The 26603-nt window shown below is 45.6% G+C and overlaps 1 protein-coding gene across 7 annotated transcripts in view; it reads left to right on the top strand.

The window, feature by feature from the left end:
- LOC119163853 (uncharacterized) overlaps positions 1-26603 on the top strand; it is a 129017-nt gene extending 102414 nt beyond the window's left edge. For 5 of the 7 annotated variants that reach the window (XM_075872188.1, XM_075872186.1, XM_075872185.1 and 2 more), the window contains one exon: positions 6341-6514. In XM_075872188.1, coding sequence (XP_075728303.1) covers positions 6341-6399 — 59 coding nt within the window. In that variant the 3' untranslated portion in view covers positions 6400-6514. Of the gene's footprint in view, positions 1-6340; positions 6515-26432 lie in introns of those variants that run through there. The other 2 variants (XM_037415921.2, XM_037415920.2) reach the window with 1 other exon arrangement.

Here is a 26603-nt window from a genome sequence, read left to right as displayed (position 1 = left end):
TGGATACCAAGGCACAGTAGTTTTTCTGTGCTTGAGTATCTGAGAAGTCCTAGGGCACCTTTATGTGTTTGTCAAATTAGGGAGTTTTTCCACATCCTTCTTTCTGAGTTGGTAGTAGGGGAATGAGTCGGTGACTCGACTGATTACAAAAGTGTGGATTAACTTGCATAGGTCGGATTCCTTCATTTCCTGATTTTTCATTGCCACTCTCCTTAGAAGCGTAGTCGTTTGCTGTACGGATGCCTGTAACTTGTTGATAGCTTTTGTGTTATGAGTGTTTTGCTGGATGAGCACCCCTAAAACCCTGGCTGTGCGAACAGCGGGGACAACGTCTCTATTTACTGTGATATCTATTGCGGAGCACACTCCACTGTAGGAGTCATTCTTCTTGTTTTTGGTTCTGATTACTAAGAGCTCGGATTTGTTGGGAGAACAACTAAGGCCCACTTTCTTTACGTACTCCTGTACAGTGTCGGCAGCTGTTTGCAAAGCGTCACAGATTTGCCCATGTGAGCCTGTGCAGGTCCATATCATCAGCGTACAGTGAGTGCCTATTGTGTGGGATCTGATCCAAGAGAACGGGCAGGCTACGCATCGTAATTTTAAAGAGGAACGGTGATAACACGGCTTTTTGTGGAGTGCCCCGTGTTCCAAGGGTGATTTTGGCGCTTTTGAGGTCGCCAATGGTTAGTTCAGCCGTGCGTTCATGCATAAAAGTTCTGATATAAATGTAAGTGCGACTGCCGACGTTCATTTGGGCCAAGTGTTCAAGTACAGCAGCATGGGACACATTATCAAATGCTTTAGTGATATCCAGGCCCAGGATGGTCCTGGTAGCCACTGTGTGTCTTGGATTTATTATACCATTGTGAAGTTGCAGCATTATATCCTGTGTGGATAATTGCTGGCGGAATCCCGCCATCGTGGGGGGTAGCAGGTCTCTCGACTCTGCATAAGCTGCTAGTCGTCGTAGAATAGCGTGTTCTATTGCTTTTCCTGAACATGATGTAAGAGAAATAGGCCGAAGATTTTCCAGACCTAATGTCTTGCCCTGCTTGAGATTAAATATCAGTCGAGCATGTTTCCAACTTGGCGGTAGTGTCCCAGATGCCCAATGTTTCTTCATAAGGTCAGTAATTGCCGTAATAGACTTATCGTCTAGGTTACGCAGTATTTTGTTGGAAATTTGATCATCTCCTGGGGAAGCCGTCGTACGAATACTATTCAAAAGAGCACGTATTTCCGCCTCGGTTATATCCCAATCTAGCTCATGGTTAGTATTTCCGGAGTATTCAGGCATTTGTGACGAGTCTACTTGTGTGTTTAAATACCTGTTTTTCAGTTCTTGCACTAATTCATGGTTGGTTCCCGTGTATATGTAAACGAGGTGATGCATTTTATTGCGCGACGTGCTTTTAGTCTGCTCAGGATCCAATAAGTGCATGAGTAGCTGCCAGGTGTTTTTGTTTCCTAGCTGACCGTTGAGCCTGTCACATAGCTGATGCCATTCTGTTTGACACAGTTTTTCCTTTAGTACTCCTCGATGTCCCTGTCAATTTGTGCTAGTCGGCGTTTCAACTTTTGATTGTGCTTTTGGCGGAGCCATCGGCGATGTAATCTGGCTTGTGCTTCCCACAGGTGCGCAAGCCTCGAGTCCGGGACGGGGCCATCCCGCTTCGTTGTTGTTTCGCATGTAGCCCGTTTAGCATCATTAGTGGGATCAGTAGTTCACTCATAGAAATCTTCAATAGTGGTGGTTAAGCGCTTGTCTCCCAGGAGGCAAAAGATACCTCATTTCGTGTGTTTAGTAGTGAATTTTATTTTTTTTGGCAGCCTTTAGTGGGTACGTTGATGGAAAGCAGATAATGGTCGCTTCCTAAATGTTGTTCGGAGTTTCCCCCCATAACTGCGTATGCGTTTTTAACAAGTGTCAAGTCAGTGGTTGTGTTGCGACTGACCCTATTCCCAGTATTTTTTGGTCAGTTGGGAAGCGTGAGTAAGGTAAGATATAAGTCCCTAATTGTTGCCCATAGTTTAGTGCCCTTGCGGTCACATTTGGGGTAACCTTTTTCGGTATGTTTGACATTAAAGTCACCTAATATTATCAGCTGCGAGTGACCCGCTATTTTGCTAACTTTTCTTAGAAGTGAGGCAACGTGGGTACTAGTATCTCTGGGCGGATTATACAAATTTAAAACGTATACGCTGCTATCCGAGCGTTTGTGGGGGAGAAGTTCTACGAGAGTGTGAGCTATCTCTGGATATTGCAAGTCATGTTGGATTGCTGTTACATTGTGTAGCACCAGTATGGCAGTAGCTAGTTGCTTACCGGCAGTGGTAAATTCGTTGAATGCGGCATATCTAGACAGTTTCGCAGGATAGCCTGTCTTTTGTAACGCAATTATATCAGGGGACTGGTCGGTGGATTGGAGGTGAAATTGCAAAGCTGCGTGTTTGTTGCGGTAGCTCCTGCAATTTCACGGCCAGAAAAGCGTGCTAGTCTCGTTGGTCATCTTTTCGTGAATATGGCGTTGCACTGACAGATTGGGTCGAGGGCATTTTGGGACTTTTGTGAGCAATGGACTGCGTGGGAGTTGAGGACGATGTCTGTGATGTGATTACATCGGCCGCAGCTGCACTCTCGGTCAGAGTGGGGAGCGAAGCTAAGCGAGCTGTAAGAGCCATACCAAGGGCACCGATACTCTCAGTGAGCTGTTGGTGTCGATTAGTTTGCTCCCAAGACATTTTGTCAAATAGAAATTCTAGAATTTCTATTCGATCATTGATTCGCGAGACGTTTAGGTCTGCGGTGGTAATTACGTATGTTGGTTCATAAGCCTTACGTTTCATCCTCCGACCGGGTCTACGTCTGTTTTAGCAGTGTGTTCATTTTGCGCGGCACAGGCCATGATCTGTTCGGTACTGTTCGTAATAGTTGCGCCAGCGGGCGCTTGCTTGCGTTCCAATCGTTTGCTTTTATCGAGCGTCAGTCAATTGTTGTTGCAATAGTTTGACCTGTTCTGCCAGCTCCCTTACCTGTTGGTTTTTGAAGGGTTGTGTCTGCGGCTGTCACTGCTTGTCCGGTTGACAAGCAACGCTATTTGCGAGCGAGACGGCCGGAAGTCTGTTGTGGCGATCCCGGGTCTTTGACGGGGATCGGGAGCGGGCACCGTTGTCAGGTATGGTATCACTAGTGCTCCTTCTCCGAAGCAGCGGGAATGATTCCTGATAATTCTTATTGTCGGTACTAGTACTCTCGGTCTGGGAGTCGGAAAGATGCTGAGTTGCTTTGTCGGTGCTCTTGTCGTTTCCTGGAAGCTTCCTTTTCAGGAATCCGTATTTACAGTTGTGACTGCCGGTTAGGTGGCCGCCTAAACAAACGACGAATTGCGCCGGTCAATTGAATTCTTTGCTGCCGGTAGGTTGCGGGTGGCTTTCGCCAAAACGATGGCAGTTATCTCGTTTCGGCTTCGGTGTTATGACCAGTTTGTCTGCAACTGAAGCACGCCTCTACCCGTTCTCTGAAGGGAAATATCAACAGCGTGAAAGCAAAGTAGTGGACATGCTTGGGTAGGGTATGACCAGCGATGGTTAAGACGAAATGCCTGCCCAGTCGCCGAGTGCTTACGATGTCAATTGTTGGATTGCGGGCGCAAAGCTCATTTAAAATCTCGTCATCACTTTCGAAGCTGTGTGCACTGAATATTATGCCTCTAACCGAGTTGTCAGGTGCAGGGGCATACAAAGCTATGGCACAGGATTGATCGGCAATTTCAGTTGGGTAATATTCAGGTAAGTCATTGCACGGTTCACGTCAGGCGTACTGACAGTGGTAGTGTTGTTGGACGGGTGAATGCGCATCTGGTCGGTGTTAAAGACTGCGGGTGAGTGAAATCCGGCAGTGGTGCATAAGGCTTCAGAGAGGCGGGCTGGTCCAAGATCGGCTAGGTGTAATGAACCCTGGGGGTTGCAGGATAAATTTTGTAGTCTTCCGGCGGTAACCGTGGCAGTTGGCGTCGCTTTAGAGCGAGCGGTGGTCATGCACGGCAAGGAGACAGCTTGCCGCGTTGGGTGTCGGCGGACACATAGTCGGCGGCGTCTGGGCGGTGCTCGGGATCAGGACGGCGATATTGGCGCTGCACGGCCAACGCAGTATTAAATGTGAAGCATTTCTTAGCGAGCTTCAGCGACTATGAACGTATCTATCTATCTATCTATCTATCTATCTATCTATCTATCTATCTATCTATCTATCTATCTATCTATCTATCTATCTATCTATCTATCTATCTATCTATCTATCTATCTATCTATCTATCTATCTATCTATCTATCTATCTATCTATCTATCTATCTATCTATCTATCTATCTATCTATCTATCTATCTATCTATCTATCTATCTATCTATCTATCTATCTATCTATCTATCTATCTATCTATCTATCTATCTATCTATCTATCTATCTATCTATCTATCTATCTATCTATCTATCTATCTATCTATCTATCTATCTATCTATCTATCTATCTATCTATCTATCTATCTATCTATCTATCTATCTATCTATCTATCTAGCCGCCTATGACATTTAGCTCTCCTGGCCGTTTGGATAATGGTATCTTTACGAAAATTGGTATGCCATAACATGAGTGTATGACGAGCATAACTGAATAGTCATAACATGAAAATCTTGATATTTATATCTTGAACGTCACGATTTACAATTCATGGTCTTTCTGCTCATGTGGTGGGTTTGTTCACATGACATATTGCAAAACTGGTGTGGTATTGGCACGCTTCTTCCTCGAGTTTTCTGATCAGCCCATTACCCTGTACCCAATTCTCAGTGCAAACCACACCAACAGTATTCGAGAACCTTCAGGACTGCAGTAGATCATTTTGTTTAGATTACACCCACTTTGTGAGCATTTCAGTTTATTCTGGAACCTACGTCGCCGCTAGCCATAACGCTGGAATGTTCGGTGGCAAGTATATAAATGCCGACACGCTTCGCCGCTTGTCAGTTGGTCGACGGCCGACGCTCGATTCGTTGATATCAGTGCCAGTGCCTTGCTGTAATCACAAGTTCCTCTTGTGTGGCCACAAGTTCGGCTGAATAAACATGTCTAATATTCAACGTACAGTCTATGCCTTTCGTCGTCGTCACGACCTCGTGAAAGCATGACATGAGTGCATGGCGAACATAAGTGACATACCCTTACGTGGAAATCATGTCACGCATGTCACGTAAATCATGACTACATTCCACGCTCATGGTGCTCCTACAATTCTATCACTAGCTTCCCATATACCAAATTTAGTATTACGCATGGTATTCATGGTATTACACATGATATTCATAAGATGCGGGTCCCATAAGAACATGACAAAATACCATGCTCATGATGCGCTCGTGACCCTTCCACTTGCGTCACTTATACGAAATTTGGCATTATGTGACGTGCAAAAAATGTAGATGACACGTCCAAACATAATAATCATGACATGCGTGTCATGTAAAACATCCCTACATGCTACGCTCATGAGACGCTTGCGGCCGTTTTGCTACCGTAACGAATACCAAGTTTGACATTACGGGACGTGAATGGGTGGCGAATTTAAATAGTACGTCCAAACATGATCATCATATGCGTGTAATATAAAACATGACTACATGCTACGCCCATAGCGCGCTTACGGCTGTTTCGTCAGCTCCATATATACCAAATTTGGTTTGACGCGACGTAAACGGAAGGCGAAGTTATATGACAGGCGCAAACATGATGATCATCACATGCTTGTCATGTAAAACTTAACAACATGCAACGCTCTTAGCGTGCTCACGACCGCTTCGCTAGTTTCACATATACGAAATGTGGTATTACGTGACGTGAATAGACCACAAACACAAATTCCAGGCGCTAACAGGATAATCATGACATCGAAATGATGTTCGGCATAATGTACATCCGCCTCCTATTGTTGTGCTGATTTTAAAGCGCACATGGACCTTCCTAATTCATGTTCGTATATCCTCATTTCCCACTTTGCGTAGGATCTGCCAATTTTGTTTGTCCACATCGTGCCCTCCCACACTTTTAACTGCGCGCATTAGTTGTCAAAATGTTTAGCACACGAGGTAAACATTCTTTAAAAACATTGAACGTCAAACACAAAGTACGTGAAAATAGTCTCTTTTGCAATTATTGAACTGGATAAAGTTATGTGTTGAATTGCCATTGTTCTCTTTGAGTACCTTGCCTGTCATTTCATGAGAATAGTGGCATGCGTTACCTTCATATCCGATATATTTATTTGTTACGCATGTATTCTGCAGCATTCAAGGCCCACGACCTCGGTGAGGACGACCTAAAAGACCAAGGTGTGCAGGCTTGATGTGAGTGAACTTTGGCGCCAAGTCGTACTGCCGAAACTTCAAGGCTTCACGCTCCACGAATTCTCACCTTGGAGACTAAATGTTTTGTCAAATAAACGAAAACAATTGAGGCAATCACGTGCGTCAACTCGTGAATGAATGACTGAAAACACGTTTATTCCACTTTGCCCCAGGGCGCTGCAGTGTACGGTGACAGGGCACCATAGCAGGTTAAGTGTTGAAGATGCTCCGTTGGAGGGACGAAATCAATCGAGAAGTCTTACTGCCATCAGTAACATTAGCATAGGACTAGCAATAGCTTGAGCTTTAGCAGTAGTAGCGCCGCACACCTCATGTAAAGGGTGAGTGAAATGTTGATGGGCGGTTTTTCACTGTCGCAGCTAGCAGTTTTATGTGGACAACACTGCTTTGCGTTATGAATGTGAGGCCATTGTCCTTGACGATGCCATTGAGTGGCAAGCTAAGGAGTGCTGTCCACTCGTGTCGAAGTATACTAATTTAGTTTTTAGGGGCGAAACATTTAAAAGTTGAGCGATGTCCGCCATTTCACTATATGACGAAAACACTGAGGTTGATGAAAAACAAGACCCTTCCAGATCAAGCATTCTCTTTGTGATATAACAACACAGCACATGCATCGTACACTGTAAGCCAAAAGGGAGCAATGGAAGTACAGGGGTTGCTTCTACATGGAGCAATGACAATGCCATTCCCATTACTTCTCTAAAAGGAGTAACTGCAGAGGGACGAACCGTTGCTCCCCTTTCAGTTCCACCTTTGGAGGATGAACAGTTACTCCCTTCAGTTGCTCCCTGTGGACCAAAAATTACTCCAACCAGTTGCTCCCTTAATACCAACGACCAGTCTCGACCGTTACTCCCGCGTGTTGGCAGTTACTCTCTGAGGCCTAACTGCACATGCTTCCAGTTACTCCTTGGGGAAATGAATATTTATCTCAAGTATGCTTGTCACACACTTGACACATGGCGAGAGCTGCTTGGCAGAGCCCTGCTTGGGTGCTTGTAACACAAAAGGTAGACGAAATCGAAAGGAAAAGAAGTGCTTATTGTTTTTATTTTTTTTTTGAGGTGACGTGTCAGCACACGTAGAAGTAGACTTCGCCACACCACAGCCAACACTAACCAAGTGGCATAATACATCAAAGGTTCTGTGCGTCTTCTGTGGAAAAACAATCTTGAATTCCCAGCGTAAGGCAGTCTGTGTCATCATTGCAGAGAGAAGGCCAACTTCTCGAGTTGGAAAAGAATCGAGTTGCGCAAGACTGGCGTTTCCATCAAGCTAGCACAGCGTGATGTCACCGAAGGCATGTGCGAAGCATCTCATTGCTGCAAGAGAAAATGGAAGTGTGAGGTTTAACATGCCAGAATCAATAGATAAGAATGCCACACACACACACACCACAGCAGCGTTTACATTCTAGGAAGTCTACTGCAAACCGAAGTGTCAAAAATGGTAGGTTTGGCCAAATGTTACTTGGCAAGCCATATGAATGCTGATGTGGTGGATGCTCTTTACATGGTGTCTCTTGCCAAGATAGCAAGATTTTGCTGAAAATATGCAGCACTTCAAGAAGGAATATAGTCGTAGCAGTTAAAGATGTGTAGTAGCGTAGCAGTTAACTTGTTTCCCAGACACAGCTGCGTGACATTTCCATGAGCCTGTTCCCCAGTGGGCATTCTAAGCGAGATCATATGTGCGGCAAATAACACTTACCGTCCGCTCATGTTAAAATAGTTATTTAGCTCTTGCACATACTAATCTCGATTATACTGTTCCGTCATACACTGCTGCGTCATTATATGAGCGATACCCGCAGGCACAAGCCAAGCATGCAAAGCATGTTCGAAATCAACCTTTTCCAGCGGCTACAGGAAAATATTCAGTAAATTTTTCAGTAGCTGACGGCTGGACAAAACTATACACACAAATAAACATAGACAGTGTTACCTTCAGACAATGCTTTCAGAATAGAAAACAAAGTTAACAGAGATTTTATTATTTATTTATTTATTTCAGACATACAGCCAATCCCAACGGAGATTGTTGCGGGAAGGGCATACACAGAATAAATATATAGTAGAATGTTCATTTCGAAGCTGACAATTTGGTGTATTAACAAGAACATTGCACGTGAACTTTAAAAACACACCTAGAAAGTAAAAAAATATGAATTTATACAAAGGTTACTCATGCGGTGTCTAAAAAAAATTCTCATGATAAAGGAACGGTATACATAAGTAATGTGTGAATCACTAGTTTCAGGATGAAAATGACATAATTACATGATGCAACTATGGTAAGGTTACTACTATACAAAGAGAGCAACACATAGGTGGTCCCGAAGTAGTGATAGGAAGTTATCTTCGTTATTACAAGTAGTTATGTATGTAGGCAAACTGTTCCATAACCTGATGGCTTGCGTTTCCAGGTGTGGTCGCTTTCTCGCGCAAGCACTTATCTCAGGATTGGGACGCCTCGTATCTCTGCTGATTAAACTTGTGCTTCCACCGAAAGGTTGCTTTGAAAGGAACACCAATGGCACTTCACTCGCGAGCGTAGCCGCGTTTAGGAAAGCACGCACTTCTCACGCACGAACATGTAAGAACTGTGGCAGTTAGCACTCGTCCAGGTGTATACCTGGGCGTTCGTTTGGCGCGTGTTTCTTTCTGTTTGAGCAGCGTGCTTCGAGTGTCGAGCTTCGACAGTTGTTTGTTCGCACTCGACATGTGTGTGGTAATTTCGTGCTTTTGTTCTGCTTGGGGTGCGTGCAGCAAGTCTCGAGCTTATCGGCGTTCTTCGCGTAACATAGCAGTTTGTTGCTGCAGCATTCATTCGTTCGCCTTTGTGCTGAAGTAACGCTCAATAAATGCTCAACTACTTTTGAGGAGACGCGTTTCCCTTTCGTGTTAAATATATTCCCAAAGAGAAGGATTAGCCACGTTTTTTTTTTGTTGTTGTTGATCCTTTCGAGTTTGTACGCTTAGTCTAAACACCTCCCCAAGTTCAATTGATTTCGTTCACCACGTGGTCATCTATTGCAATAATAGCTACGTCTTTTATTTGAAAGAACTTGTTGTTGAGCTAGCGGGTACATTTCAAAAAATTAAACACACACACACTCACAAACACACACCCTCGGTGTGTGTATGTATGTTTGATTGATTGCGTGCTGTGTTCACACTTGATTTAATCTTTGAGAAGTCCTTTATTTACATTAGTGTTTGATTGATTTTTGTTTCACTTGTTGTGACGCAGCATATTCGGACCTATATAAGCATGTTGACTGACTTGACATGGCGAAATTCAAACAATGTAATAAATCAAAACTCAAATGTCTATAACTTGAGTGCCTTGAACTTGTCAACTAGGCTATGTAGTTCTTTCGTGCTCATCGTTAAACAGATGATTTAGTACCCCTACTTAATTTTATCCTAGCATTGAAACGGGGACAATATCATTTATATTGTCTGTAGTAGTACACATCCTGCTTACTCTACGTTAAAGCTCCATGCCGAGTTAATATAGGTTGCCCAGCTAATTTTAGCCACAGTTAAAAAATACGCTTATGCACACTACGCGAACAAATGCTTGCTGCTGTATACTGTAGGATTTTTTTGCATTTACTCTATTAACGCAATGAAGCAAGTATAATTATGCGAATTTGCAGCGATGAAGTTAGACGAAGTTTAATGAGATAGTTCCTTCCGAGTTAGCCTAATTGGTTTAGCTTAAGATGCGTCTGACTGAATATGTAACACGTCTGTGTAGAAAATATTAGCGTTCTGCTGCTTATCACAGATTTGAGAAAAAAATGTCCCCCAAAAAATAATGTTGCGGATTCGTCGCATGTATCACCAAAAGGAGCAAGTCTATAAGACGGCGCAACAAAGTTTCATTACATTCATGCTTCAATATTGGTGTGAACAGTGTGAAGTTATTTGATTATCCAGGCCACCTCAAACAGATCCTTGAAAAATGCTCAAAAATGAATAGTATGATATGTCACGCATGCTCACAAAATTGTCAGTACAATGTTCTGTTGCTCGCTATGCTGCGATTCAGTCACCGTCTTTGTTTAGATGTGCCGCTGGCTTCAATTCATCAATGATATTGCAGTATACCTCTGGTGACGTACACCATAGGATTTCTTGCAGTTATGTGAAATACAGTAATTTTTTCTACATGTAATCACACAAAGTATACTTAATGTTTCTTTGTCAGAAAAGTAGTTTAAAAGAATTCCGCTGATCTCATGACATGTGGGAATCATTTTCATGGAAAAAGCCTCAGTGAGTAGCGATATGATTCATTTTTTCGGCTTTCAGACAGGCGTTACAAGGTGGATCAGCGAGTCTATTTAAGCGTAGTAGTAGTAATGTGACCAGTGCGGGCTTATCGACAGGCAAATCGACAACACTGATATTCAAATGGTTTTTCTTGCTTAAGTAAAGCTTGCATGCACTTTAGAGCGCATATGTCAGTGCTCAGAGGACATAAACGTGAATATTATACTGTTACGAGAGAGGCACTACCGGTCTCTTGGGTAGAACGTTGCGAGGGCCAACCCTCAGCGGGAAGCATACAGGCAGTGGCAAGGCAAAAAGCAACCAGAAGAGAACAAAACGTTTATATTTACAACGCATGTACAAAACGTAGAGGAGGAAGCCACCGACGCCAGGTGCGCCGAGACACTCGAGGAGGAGGGTGCACCACCACAATTGGGACATATCCAGAGTCTCTGTGGGACGCGCCCAGTGGCTCCAAAGGACGCATCATGCGACTTTTAGGGGAATGCCAGCTAGGAGGGCGAGATAGCACTGCCCAACGCCTACCACGTTCATAACAGTATCTCCGCCGGGGTGGCAGTCATAGAGTTTCCTCATATACACTAGAGGGAAGTCTGCAGAGGGCGCTTGTGTCTATGGCAGCTAGGGTGCCTCGATGCACGCAACCCTGCTCTCAGGGTGCTGCCACATTTTGTACTGCTGCCTCCACCAATTTAGTGCCGGCAGCGTCTTCGCCAAGCTACAGAGCTCATGTCCCTGCTTGCTTCGGTAGGTGTTGGCTGGGTGTTGAGTTCCTAGGGGCTACAACCATTTACATTGAGCTACTAGGCCACTACTCGCCAGAGTACAACCTGTGGGCAGTGGTAATGACAGGTGTCGTCACTCAAGTGGAGGAGCGGGCATCAAGGCACTCTGATGGGAGATGCAACGCACGGCGCTTCAGCAAGAAGGGTAATGATGGGTTGTACACAGATTTGTCTAATGTTCGTATCTCTCGCCTGAAACAAAGAAATTGGGAGATCTCACGTGCAGTGGGAATCGATGATATGCGAAGCACGAATGAAAGAGGTCGATACGCGACTTTAAAATCAGCACAACGTCACAGGGTGGAGGTAAGTGATGCCGTGCATGACTTCTGTGTAATGATTATCATGTTTGGATGTGTCGTTTACCTTCGACATCAATTCACGTCACGTGATACCAAATTTAGTATATGTGGAGCTAGCGAAACGCCCGCGAGCACGCTATGAGCGTTGTACGCTGTCATGTTCTTACATGACACACGTGTCAGGATAATCATGTTTGCCGCAGTCATATGTTTCTTCATACATTGACGTAGCGTAGCACTAACTTTGGTATGTGTGGAGCCAGCAAAGCGGCCGCGAGTGCATCATGAAACGTGGGCACTTTATAGTCTGACGCCAGGCGTGACCGGCGCGACCAGCATCTGGCGGCGCGGCCCGACGGCAACCGACGCGAAATGGAAAATGCTGCATTTCGTACCGATTCGTTTCCCAGACAACACATCATCTTCCTCTTTTCGTGACGGAGGGACGCTCGAGGGCTGAAACGCGCAAGCGTCAAAGCAACGCAGCGCAGCGCGCACCTGCGAGTATATGGCAGGACTGGCGCCTGACGTGACGCAACAAAATGAACGCCGGCGAGCCCGCACACCGCGTCACGTCGAAATTTATTGGAGCCTTGATTGTGGCATGTAGTCATGTTCTCACACGACACGCATCTCATGATTATCATGTTTGCACCCGTCACATACCTTCGTCAGCCATTCACCTCACGTAATACCAAATTTGAAATATGTGAAGCCAGCGAAACGGCTGCGAGCGAATAATAACCTGGCATGTAGTCTTGTTGTTACATGACACGCATGTTCTAATTATTATGTTTGGATGTGTAATTTACCTATGTCGTCCGTTCGCGTCACATAATACCGAGTTTGGTACAGGTGAAACTAGCGAAACGGCCGCGAGCGCATCATGGGCGTGGTGTGTAGTCATGTTGTTACATGATACGCATGTCATTTTATTATGTGTGCACCAGTATCATATTGTGGTCATTCATTCAAGTACCGTATTACCAAATTTGGTATGTATGACGCTAGCAAAACGTGGCGAGCGCATCATGAGCATGGCCATAAGTCATGTTGTTACACGACACGGATGTCATGATTTTCTTATTTGGGTCTGTCACTTGTGTCCTCCATGCAACCATGTCATACCATACCAGTTTTCAACATGTCATGTGAACGAAGCCACCGCAACAGCTGCAGGACTATGAAATGTAAATCATGAGATTCATGATATACATGTCATGATTTTCATGTTATGACTAGTCATATGTGCCCCTCATACAGACATGTTATGCCATACCAATCTTGATATCGATACCTTTATCGAAATGGCGAGGAATTATAAATGTCGTAGGGGGCTCAGTGAATAGACAGACAGACAGACAGACAGACAGACAGACAGACAGACAGACAGACAGACAGACAGACAGACAGACAGACAGATAGATAGATAGATAGATAGATAGATAGATAGATAGATAGATAGATAGATAGATAGATAGATAGATAGATAGATAGATAGATAGATAGATAGATAGAGATGTTCAAAGTCACCGAAGCTCACTAAGAAATGCTTCTCATGTAAAATCGGCAAATGTTCACTGGTTGCGCTTCTCCACCTTATTTTTTAGGCTTACCATTACGACTTGGGTCACAAAGTTCTAAAGGGTTCGTTTTTTTTTAAAAAACAAAACAGTAAGCAGCAATAAACGAAATCGCAAGTACAATTTGGCGCCCGCAAGTACGAAGACCAGGCGAATCTGTGTACTTCCCATAATTCCCATGGTCGCTGAACGATGTCAGCGCCATAGTCACATCTAAATAAATTTAGGAAACTTTATGGTGGCAGTATCCCGATGAATAAAGGTTAGCAGCCACTGTTCGGAGGGATACCTCGTTGAAGTGCAAATCGCGTGTTGCTGGAGGCGCTTGGAAATGCTGAGGGTCCCATAGCGTCGGCCACAACGCACTTTTCATCCGTGAAGCTGCACTACCAAAGAGCTTCCTAAGTATTGTCACACGCTAGGGCCTATATATAACGTACAAAGAGACTCGACTGTCAAAATGCCAGGCACGAAGAAGGACGTGTCCGGCTGGTGCGGGTTGCTCGTCTTCGCTTTTTTCGTTCACGGGCACGAAACTGGCTCACTGTTCCCCGCACAGAACACCAAGTGGCATTACTCCTCCTCCCAAGAGAGAATCAAACCAATGCTAAAACAAGCGCGGTAAACAGCAGTGGGTCGGAGTAGGCTCCATAAATAAGCATTACACAAACTGGCACACGAGAGAAAATGCATTCTGGGGCCATCAATAGAAAATAAACGACCTTCACTGATAATAATCGACACTCAGCTGCGGAGTAAGCGAAGTGCCCTCAGGGCTGGCGTCACGCAAGCCCTAGCCCCAGCTCTCGGATCTTCTGCAGCAAACGGATCCTGACCTCTCGGAAGTTCACGTGCACTTCAAGGACAAGAAGCCTACACTGTCGAGACTGGACGACGCAATTATTCCGCTAACAGGTGAAAATGATGTTGACTGCGAAGTCGAAACGACGCAAGAATATAGCGACAAGATCAGTTACGCCATCGCGCACGTGAAGTACTAGTTGCAAGGTCATCAGCAAGCTCTCACGACGCATGCGCTGAAGGTTCCGGATCAGGATCGAGCAACGCAGACCTTCCGAGATCCGTTGATGCTACGAACCATGCGAGAGAGCCACGTCACAGATCGGTTGTACAAGCCAGGCTACAAATACCTTACCTTTGACGGCCACCTGCGCGACTGGCAGGCCTTTTGGGATCATTACGACGCCACGATCTACCAAAACTCCAACCTACCATGCATCAAAAAATTCAAGTATTTGCTTACGTACTTAACTGGCAGTGCGAAACGGTCAATCGTAGGAATCTGGTTAGCCGAGCAGAATTACGACATCACTATCGCAACGCTCACGGATTGTTTCGGATGACGAGATCTTTTTATCAATGAGCACATGGATCATCTTTTGTTGCTGACCGCTGTGAAGAGATCATAAGAAGGTGCTAAACTTCGCAAACTTCACGCAATGTGCTGTTCCGAGCGAGCGCTTTAGAAGGTCTCAGCGTGTCCTCGGATCAACACATCGTGGTAATAAATCAGGTCGTGGAGCGCTGCTTGCCAGACGATCTCGGTATCATGCACCGACAAAGGATGAAAGAGGATGACTGCGCCCATAGTGGAACGGAGACTTCCGAACACAGACTGCGCCGAGCGAAGTACCTGTCGACATTTCTTCGCATTCAAGTAGAACTGCGCGAGGAAGGGCACCTGCAACTACGTCACCATGCTGTCTTTACCTGCGAAGCAGCGGCGACGTATTACTGTATCTATGGAAGAAAAATCTTGCATGGGATGCCAGTATGCCTGAGGGTGAACAGGCCGAATGGAATAGTTGATGTTCTGAGCTGTTTGACTTGTCCCTCACTATTACACGACATATGTTCTTATAAAATAAAAATAAGCCCTTTATATTTGAGCTGCATATCTGTGAAGATGCCAGTCCTAGAGCATACGGCACTTACATTTACTTACGAGTGAACTCGCCACGTGAAACGTGCTTCACGCGACTCTATCAGCAAGGGCTGATTGCTCCTTAGAAAATGGTGTCCCATCCACGCCTGGAGCTCCTGGCATGCCCCATCATGGTGTGGCTTACACGCTACGTGAAAAAGGTTCGTTTTTTCCAACAGGTCACTGCTGCCTTTTGGACGGACTCGCTTGTGGCACTAAACTGGATAAAGAGTTCAGAGACCAAGCTGGAACCATTTGTAGCACATCATGTCACCGAAATCCGGCAGCATATCAGACCTTCCCAATGATTTCACTGTAGCAGCAAAGAAAATCCCGACGATGTGATCACTCGAGGATTATCATTTTTAGATATTACCAAATTGTTCAAGTGGTTGCATGGCCCAAGCTGACCGTGTCATAAAACAAGGTCTCACAAAAGTATAGACGTCAGCGAATCAAACGAAAAAATACTGTTTACCGAAGTGCAGCAACCGAAGAATGATCGAGCATTTTCCGCAGAAAAACATCCATTTGTTCATCCACCAATGATGTTCGCCACGGTGTCGTGTCCCTGGAAAATTACAGCTCTTTACCGAAACTGATAAGAGTAACTGCATAGGTCCAGCGTTTTAGCCACCGCACAAGATGCTTCCCATCAGCGTCTGGTCCTCTGACAGCAGGAGAATTATTACAAGCTGAGCATCATTGTTGCATACAATGCAGGAAGTTCCCAATCGAGGTCCAAGCGCTGCAGAAAGCTCTGCCATTACCTTCAACATCTCTTGTACTTCGTTTGTGCCCGTTTATAGATGAGGACCATCTCTTTCGCGTCGATGGATGACTGCAAGAGCTGCAGGCTGAACAGGACATTCGTAACACCATCCTACTTTCAAGTGACCATAAGCTCACCAGCTTGCTTGTTACGTCAGCACATATGTGTGCGATCCTCAGTAGTGCTGAAGCAACCCTTATTGAGCTTCGAGAGCGTTTCTGGTTATTGAGAGAGCATCAAACCGTGAAGACGAGTATTTTTCAATGTAGAATGTGCGAACGCTGGAAAACTACAGTGGAGGCAGCATCCATGGCCCAACTTCCTCGCGAAAGAATTAAAAAACCAGTCCCTTTACGGTCGTTTGGCTTGATTACTGCAAGCCGCTGTACACGAAGTCAGCAAGCGGTCCAAGAAGGACTTAAATACGTTTGCTTTCGCGCGCCGTCACACGCGCCATTCACCTTGAGCTAACATCAGACATGACCACCGCTACAGCTTTGCTTGCCTTTCGTTGTTTCGTCGCGCGCCTGGGTGCACCCTCAATTGTGTACTCTGACAACGCCCAGACGTTTCGGAGTTATGCTAGATGGTTTGCATATGCGCTAACTGCTTTTCGCAAGTATGCCGCGGAGATCAAGATACAATCGAAGTTTATCGTAGAACGCGCTCCATGGTGGGGTGGATGGTGCGAGCACCTCATTCATACGACAAAAACTTCGCTAAAGAAGTCATTTGTACACAGTAGTCTTAACGTGGAAGGCCTCACAACGAGTGCTGTCTGAGGTTGACGCTGCGATCAACAGCAGAACCCTCACCTATCTTAGACGTGAGCCTAACGAGCTACAGCTCTTGCTCCATCGCATTTCTGGCTGGGTAAACACAGCACATCGTTGCCACAGCAGTGCCCACCAGAGCCTCACGTATCCGTTGATCTGGAACGAAAGGCTCGTCATCGCCAGCGTCTAACAGTGGAACTTTAGAAGAGATGTAAACGAGCTTATCTGCTATTGCTGCGGTCGGCACGCAATCGCTCAACATGCCCGACAACGAAGCTCCGAGTTGCTGATGTAGTGCTCTTTCAAGAAGACACGGCACCTGCGACGTCATGGAAAATGGGCAGAGTGCTTGAGCTATTGCCAGGGAGAGATAAAATTGTGCGTGCTTGCTTCATCCGTCTCGCCAACGGTTCTGTTGTTAATCGTCTTGTGCAAAAGATTTTCTCGCTCAAAGTCTCCGATTCACCTTAGCTCGCCCGGATGATGTTGAAAAAATGAAACAGAACGGAGCAACTTGAACGCGCGACACCGGGAAGGAAGAAGAGAAAGCCGAGGGCACTGAGCTCGCGAGGGATGGCAAAACAGATAGTCGGCCATGACCGCAGGATAAAGTCACGTTTTTTCTTACGGTTTGGGAGCCAGTCGTTTCGTAACAGCCCCATGGGGTGCACGTCGTCGTAGGTGATTATACGGTGTTTTGTTATTGGTGTTTGACGTATCTTGAGAAAAGGTGCAAAGCGTGTGTGGGACTCCAGCAACAGCTCACTCAAACGCTGCTTGTTCGCTCTAGAAGGCGTTAGACTGTCGACGCTACGGAAAGGTTCTTCAGCGGTGCCGATAGCCTCGGAAGCAACACACTAAGTGATGTTGGCGACTGGGTCGGCGTCGGCGATGAGAGTTACAGGAAAAACAAGGCAGTGCTCGTAGCTGAAGTTTGTGAAAAGAACGCCGCAGTTATCATCCCGAAGGTCAACAAGGATTTTTGTTACGCTGACATCCTGGGACAGTGAGAGCAAGTGATTGCTTTCCACGACTGCTTTACCGCGCATCACTCCGTCACACGCCACCTTAACCACGACACTTTCATGGGTTGGTAACATGACATAGTCGTCGACGACGCGAAGAGACGCTCGCAAGTGACTGGTATGCGCATGAGCTGTTGTGGCGTTCGTGCTCGAGAACGTGACTAGACTTCGTCGAATGTCGAATATAGCACCGTCAAATATAGCTCTAAAAATCCATGCCAATGATCAGGTCTCGAGAGCACTGAAGCAGAACGCTCAAACTGGCAACAAACGTACCACCACGGACTTGCAATCTTGTCGTGCACATACCGAGTGGCGTGACGAAATGACCGCCAGCTGTACGATTTGGCATTAGGTTCCATGGCGTCGGTAATTTTTTCATAAGGGTGGCCAGTTTTTTTTGCAATTATAAAATAGTCCGCACCAGTGTCCACAAAAGCAGTGTCTTTGTGACCATCTAGCAGAACAGGAATATCAAGGGAAAGTCTTCCCCAGTCAGCTGGTGATGTCGTCGTCAATGTATCACCGGTATCGTCAGTCCGCGTCGATAGGGAGCCTTGAGTCTGACCAGTCTGAGCGGCCTTGCCCCCAAAGGTCGCTGTGGCTAGTTTTCCTGGCGTAGGATAGGTGACCGGCCCTGCACCTCGCCGGATTAGGTACGACAATTAGGCGAGAACTGCTGCGGTGATGGAGAATCTGAGTGGTGCCAAGATGCCTATCCGTGCTGCCGGGCAACGTAGACCGTAATTTCCGGAGGCTCCTGGCTGAACCAAGGAGGTAGAGAGTTGGCCGAAAAACCGCGAATTCCTAGCTCTCGATAAGTGCATTATTGGTAGAGTTGCCCAGCTTCGCCATAGTGAGAGCAAAGAGGACGTCGATTGTGGGCACGCCACATGTCTGATTTTTGCGAAGTCGGTTGGTGGTCCCTGAGATACGGGCCCGCTTGGACTGCCTGAAGCATGTCTGGGGCCGTGGTGTGAAGCGGAGTGCGTTGTGGTGCAGGTTGGCGCAGAGGTTGGTCTGCCGAAGGCATAGCAGGGGCCACGGCTGGAAGTGGGGCCAAAAGTAGTGCTGGCTGGAGCAGAGTTTGCGCGCACGACATGTGAGGAAAGTCATTCAGGGTCCGTGGTTCTGCCTGACAGGAAGGTTCTTGCAGTGTCTGCGGAACCTCGTCTCGGACGATGCCGGACAAAGAAGTGGCAGCAGGCGACGGGGGTACTGATATCTTCTGCAGTACTTCGTGGATGACACAGTGTATGTGCTCTCGGAAGAAGTCGACGTGGCCCCCAAGACCACCCGTGTAGTCCGTAGCGAATGCAAGGTTTACTTGTCATTCATATGGCTGCGTCCATATCCGAAGCTGCTTTTGATTAGGACCGCTTTCGCAAGAAATTCTGATGTAGTGCTCGGTGGACTGCGTACAAGACCACCGAACAACTGCTACTTCACTCCACGCATCGGCTATCGCACCTGTTTGTCTTATGGCATGGAGGGGGGTGGGGATCGACTCGTCGAAAAAAACGCGTCATGTCCTTAACGTACATGGCTCCGCCTTCATTTGGCACTAGGATACAGCACTTGCATTCATTCTCAGCTCACTCTCAGCGATCGGGACTTGCATGCATTTTGAGAAGCTGGTGTTTGGAGTCCTCCCATGACATTTACACACCTGTCGAGTTTTCGTACCAAGAACGTGCCCTATCATTCAAATTGAATTAGACATATATAAGTTTGCGTCATTCAACGTGTTATGGAGAAGCAACGAAATAATTGTGAACTAGCCAATCCTCATCCTCAAGGGCAGCGCCATGAAAGTGATTCGGCTTTCGGGCTTTAAACAGTGTATAGTGCATGGGCGTTGCTCCCTTCATACTGGCTGGGTTGGAGCTGCTTGGGACGGTGCTGCCTGGGATAGTAGAAGCAGTCATCTTCTCTAGGAGATGTCAGAACTCAGGGTCCAGTGCACAGATCCTTCGGCTGGCAAGGTGAACAGGCGTAACCACCTGTACGGGGCTGGAGGTTCTTACACTACAGGAGGGGCTCGGTGCATAGAGCAACCAACACCAACACAAGTCGTCACGCGATAGGGACTCAAACAAACGTACAAGCAGACACGACTGTCAAAATATCAGGCACGAAGAAGGATGCGTCCTTGTTCTTGCTGCCCTTAACTTGTGGCTCATACCCACTGTGAGGAATCGGCCAATAATTGAGTGGTCTTTGAAGTATTATTCGAAAGACGTCTCCGGCTGGCGCGGGTTGGTCGTCTTTGTCTTCTTCATTCACTGGCACAGGAGGGGTTCACTGTTCGTTGGTACAGAACACCTGGTGGCAATATTCACTAGATGGAACTCTGGCGCTAGTATCTAAGGGAACTGCAATGCACGGCGCTTCAGCGAGCATCGGAATGGTCGGTAGTACACGCATTTGTCTAATCTTTGTACTTATGGTTCCGTGTGTGTTCGTTCGGCTTGGAGGTGCTTACTCACCACACGAAATTCAGCAAAAGTTCAGCGGTTGCGCTTCACCACCTTATTCTTTTATGCATATCATTTCAGATCGGGTCATGGAGTTCAAAGGGGCTCGTTTTTTTTCTTAAACAAAGCCGAATTTGCAATAAACGAAGCCGCAAGTCTGATTCGCCACGAGCAAGTACAAAAACTAGGCAAAATTGTGTATTGCCCATCTTTCCCATTATGGTGGTCGGAGGAGGGCAGTGTTAAGGTGGATAGAATTCCAGCAACGTTAGTAGTGTGACGGGTGTTGCTTTCTCGCCGTGGGATAGGAGCGCGCGAAACGCAGCGAAAATTATGGCCACTGCAGGGGCACTGGTGTAGTAGAAGGTGCTGGCCATGCACGCTTGGGCTCATTCATTCTCTCTGTTATGTGCCGTTGCCTCGTTCGGAAGCGTCACCTTTGCCGTCGTTTTTTGCCTGGTCACGTGTTCTGGCTTCTGTTATGCGAACCAGAACATAGTGGGTTCGCTGACCATGCCCGTAAGCAAACTGACCATGCCGGTCATGTACACCCGACTGAGCCAGGACACCCGATTGAGCCAAGATAATCAAGAAAATGCTTTCGGGATTATTAGGCAATGTTGGGATAGTAAAGACCATGTGAATGCCTCACTGTTCATGGTGACTGTAAATTGCTCATTTGTTTATAACCTTGCGAGACTACTCAAGAGTGGGAACTTCTTTGCAGAGCTTATAAAAACTCTTCTTCACACTCCGTCGCCCGCCTCAAGTGATTCTATTTTCGGCATACGAGACATCTTAGAATACATGTTGGAAGTTGGAGATGTTGACAGCGTTAGGTCCACACAGCTGTCTTCAGGTGATGATCACAGTAGCTATGTCGTTCAGAAAAGGGACAGCTGTCTCAATTATTTCGTGTCTGGCTATGTTGCTAAAACGTTCAACAACAAAAGCTTCTGTAATGAGTATATTAACCATCTTGACACCTAGAAATTCGGAGTCATTGTCACACCGAACAGTGAGTTGATTGATATGTGTGGTTTAACGTCCCAAAACCACTATATGGTTATGAGAGACGCCGTAGTGTAGTGCTCCGGAAATTTTGACCACCTGGTGTTCTTTAACGTGCACCCAAATTTGAGCACACGGGCCTACAACATTTCCGCCTCTATAGGAAATCCAGGCGCCGCAGCCAGGATTCAATCCCGCGACCTACGGGTCAGCAGCAGAGTACTTTAGCCACTAGATCACCGCGATGGGGCACTGAACAGTGAGTTAGTGAATGCATTTGACAGGGGAGGCTTACTGTATCTTTGTGAAAATCTGGCCACAGTGATGAAAACTGCGAAGGATGCGTTTACTTTTTTTTGCTAAAAAATTGCACTACTTCAGCTTGCGTGAATTCATGAAGTTCTTCACATAAATGAAGCTGGATGGAGTTGACAGCAAGATTCACAGCCAAGAACTGACCGCAAAAGTAGTCCAGTTTTTTTTCTGCACACGCGTATGCACTTCTGAGCAATATAAGACACGAGTGTCCAAAGGGAGTGCCAGAAACCCTTGAAGTTGAAAAGGTTCAAGTAATTTGACTTTTCAAAGCATTATATAGGAAAGTATGAGATAACAAATGTCCTTCAGAAGTATGTGATCACAAATGTGTCATAAATGAACATGTAGTACCAAATTTTCCTTGCGTGTGTTTATTTTGCATCTTGATAATAAGTTAACAAATGTAATTTTTTTATCATAGAGAGAACGATCGCTAAAATAGGAAATTATGTCCGCTGTAAAAAATACCCTCCAGATACAACGTCCTCATCTCCTGTCCAAGTTTCTCATAAAAAAAGGTGCGAGAAAATGCAAATGATTTGAATATTGCATGCTGAGGGGCACCCAACCCCTTATAAGTATGAAAAATGAAGGTGTATGAAGAAGGGGGAGGGAGACAAGAATCAGCAAAACACCTCGGCCAAATATACTCACTATGAATGACTGCGAAGAATTTACCTCTTTCCAAGAGAGACAGCACTCTAAAGTCAGTTTATCTATGCATGCGAGCTAGTGGTTTCACTCAGCTGAAGCATATCAAACAGAGTAAAAGCAGCGCCAAAATAACACAACGCTATTTTAACGACATAGCTAAGGCACTGAACAGGTCTGTGCGGCATGCCAGTTCTGTCAGGATATGAAGCGTTTCGCGCTCTTCCTTTTTATTTTTTCAATCGCTTGGCGCCACGCATAACTTGCAAGACATTCTTTTTAGCGGAATAAACATGTAGCGCAATAAAAAGTCGGGCGTGGTGTGGAAGCGGTTGTCTAAAATGAGAGAAAGTAATGTCCAGCGGCTATGTGCAAAGTAGGCCATTTTCACCCCAAGAATCTTTTGCGCAGGTAGCGCCATCTGGTGTGCCCGCCATCGTTCATTGTGAAATCGTGCAGCCCTCCGCTCTCGCCCGTCACCGTTTTCCCTATAGCGAGCATAATTACCACCATGGTCGCTGAACGATCGTAGTGCCAGATTCTCCTCTAAATAATTTTACGAAACTTTATGTGCACGTCGAAAAGGTGACGAACCAACCACTTTTAACGTACGCGCTTCGCCTAGCCCTACCACGAGCCCCAATCTGCTGACATTCGTAGCACCTCAAATCAGTTCGGGTCTGGCTGTTTGCTTTCCGTTGATGTAACATGGCCACGTGGGCTTCACTGGAAATACCCCGATGAAACCATCCTGTAGGCCTGCCATCCTAATATCCTGTAGGCCTGCCAGGCTCACTTTCACACAATCAGCGAGCTGGCAGGTGAGAGGAACAAGATTTCAGTGCTTAACGCATCAGCGGGGACCCTGATTCCCGAAATTATAAAGAAAAACATCTTTTTAAAAAAACTAGTTACAATTACGAAAATTTTAGGACGGAGATCACAGTGCATTGACGCGATCTTCTCCTAAGCAGCGACTTAGGCCATTTATAATGCAATGCTGAAGCGAGAAAGGTTTTTGTCTGAGAATGTTTCCTTTTGTTTTTCGATTGATGACGACGTTTCGCCTTTTTCGATATGGGTGGAACACAATGAGATTTCTCATCTGTGAACACAGCACTTCTTCTAGCAAGATTTCTGTTTTCGTTTACAGCCCAAGAATAAATCTACGCTCCGCCCACCTCAATCACCATCCCACCTGAGCAGAATTTGCATAAATGTTTCACTGAATAGCAGTTTGTTATTTACGTGAAGTCAGGCAGATTTCACGAATTTTAAGCATATCGCGTCACCGTAGAGGCTCATGTTTATTTCGGTGGATTTTGGTCAAAAAAGCTTTCTTCTTCGCAAACTTTATAAAACTTCTGACTTCCCTGCTCTTCGGAACGTATTGTTTTGACAAGGGATGATGAGTTTTGAATATTTAAAATGCGTAGTATTTGCATTACCAGCGAAAGTGTGTTTACGCTTAGGACAGAGATTGCCAATCATTGCTCTGTTAAACAAATAAATGACACGCATTCTGCTGAACGCCGAGTTGCTGATGTGAGTTTTTTTAAACACCATTGCATTAATACGCAAACGTCTCAACCCATCGTTCTTGGGTAAGCATAAGCTGTCTACCCATAGAGTAATATAAAATGTTAAGAGAGGACACCTTCATAGACCCCTGCGGCTTATTTGGCTTTGCGAGCACCAAATAGGTGTGGGGAACCATTGCAACCTCAGAGATGGTAGACCACAGAAAAGACTGTCTCGAAGACCATTTTGCAGTGAGTAGGAATATTATACAGCCTTTGAGACCACTTCTACGTGAATGCTCGTCTCTGAAGCCGTACTTTTTCTATAATGTTTCGTTTGCATGCATCGTAGAGCTTCGTGCAAGCTGCGCCGCTAGAGCAGCAAGTACACGATGCCAATGGGTGTCCATGCGCACAATTTATTTAAAACATGAGAATCATTATAGAAGCGAAAACATTTATTTTCAGGTGATATTCTAGGTAAGCACATGCCTTTGTTATAGTCTGATAAGCGCAGGCACACAGAGAGGTTCATTGCACTGTGAGACGTGAAAATGCAACCGCCATATCATGAATATAAATTACACACAAGAAATAAACATCTAGATAGCAATTTAAAAAGAACTTCAGCAGAGTAAAACTGCAATAAACGTACATAACTACACATACAGTGCACAATGCAGCCCCGCCGCTGTGGTCTAGTGGCTGAGGTACTCGGCTGCTGACCCACAGGTCGCGGGATCGAGTCCTGGCGGCCGTATTTCCTATGGAGGCGGCAATCCTGTAGGCCGATGTGCTCAGATTTGGGTGCACGTCATAGAACCCCAGGTGGTCGAAATCTCTGGAGCCCTCCATTACGAGTCTCTCATAATAATACGTTGGTTTTGGGACGTTAAAACCCACATATCAATCAATCAAATCAGTACAGAATGCGACACAGCAGTAGTTGCCTCAGCGCTTGACTCCGGCATGAACCGAAAAAAGAAAAGATAAATGTTGGCTAAGTTTTCTTTCCCACCTTCGCACTGGTTTTTTTCCTACACACTTCACATTGCTTTTTCGCGAAAAGCAGTCACGAGAAGTTACCACAGCAAAAACAAAGCAATTTTAGGAGTCATACAAGCTGCTAACGAGGCAGGAGTTTTTACTCAAAGGTCACGTCCTAGCGTTAGCTAACATACATTTTTCTATATTTAGCATTTTTCTCGTATTGCGCTCGTTAGAGCTTCAAGCAATTCGTGCAGAGCACAGACAACGACACTTAGCATAGTTGCACTTTTCACAAAATTTCACTCTTGCAGTGAATTCGAATTCATGTAGCAGCAAAAAAAAAACCTAACAACGCGAGAGGTGACTCAATTTCTTGAGCAAAGAAAGAGTTTTTTTCGCAAACTTGCTGTGAAGCATTTTAAGTAGTTTTCTTTCGTGTGAAGCAATCCACGAAAAGAGTACGCGAAATTAAAAGCACAAAAAAGATTTCTGCGCCGAAAAACACAATGCCAGAAACGCTAGGTTTGGTCTTCAATGAAAAATGGAATTCGCAGTTAACCAAGTATTGATGGCGTCCGTACCTAGAAGCAGCCAAGCTGGGAGGCAGACGAAACAAGCGAAGACCACGACGCGCGCCGGGCACGTTATCGCACATTTTTGTATGACGTCTCCCTGCTGCTGCCCGTGCTTCTTCATAGCCGCAAGTGTTCATGAACGTGGAGCATGACAGCGTTGCCGTCGCGTCATGTGCCCTTCTCTCGCATCCCATTCATGCCTGATCCCCGCCCCTCCGTAGAATCGCCGATGATAAAGACGGATTCAGGCCACTATCACATACGCAAAAACACGTAGACGTATAATGCACTAAAAAGGTACTGTAGTGAATAACTAGTACGCTTGCTTCCTTTAAGCAGTGATATATGTCTTGCCATCTTACGGCTGGGGGGGGGGGGGGGGGGGAGTTGAGTAGTTCCGCCACTTTTTGGCCCTGAGTGACCACTCTTGTAATTTTTATGTTACTCTACGTTCTACCACTCAAGCCGCATAGCCGTACATCAGAGGCTATGGTAAAGTAGAACGCTCCACAGGTCACTGTGTTTAGCTTAGTTCAGGCCTCTTAGTGAAAGCGCTATTAGCTTGAGAAGCGTTGTTCAGAAAAGTGTTGTTGTTCCACACGGTATTGCTCCTGTTTAAGTATCTTGTGCATCAAGCAACAATATTGAATGTATTGCAGAACAGAAATAAAAAGTCACCCTGCGAGATTTATCGGATTACAGATACATGATACTCACGAAGTACCTGAGATTTTTTAAAGGTATATGTAAATTCTGTACTGCACAGAGCTGAGAAGTTGGCTTTGACACTTGTCGGATAGCTTCAATGTACATGCGCTGTTTCAAGAACGAAATTACGTAGAGTGCTTCGTTTTATTGTAGATGATAATGATTGTGACCAAGTATTTAGGCCTGGAAAACATGCGTAGTTTGATAGCAATGTTATACAGATATATTGAGGCCAGAACTAATGAATACTATTTTGTATTTTGCAGCTGTAAATGAGCAGTGACCAAACGCTACCGTGTGCCGTCAACTCTGCCAAAGGTATGGCTGACAAGAAGGAGTGTGCACAAAATAGAACGAGAGATATTCTTGCGAATGCAATGTGTCATGGTGATTACTTAAGGGTGCCTCTGATTTATTAAAAGGAAAAAGAAATAAAA

Source organism: Rhipicephalus microplus, chromosome 8 (genome assembly GCF_043290135.1).
Source record: "Rhipicephalus microplus isolate Deutch F79 chromosome 8, USDA_Rmic, whole genome shotgun sequence".
Lineage (NCBI taxonomy): Eukaryota > Metazoa > Arthropoda > Arachnida > Ixodida > Ixodidae > Rhipicephalus > Rhipicephalus microplus.
The sequence above is the reverse complement of the archived record's forward strand: the minus strand, read 5'-3'. Positions and strand labels throughout refer to the sequence as shown.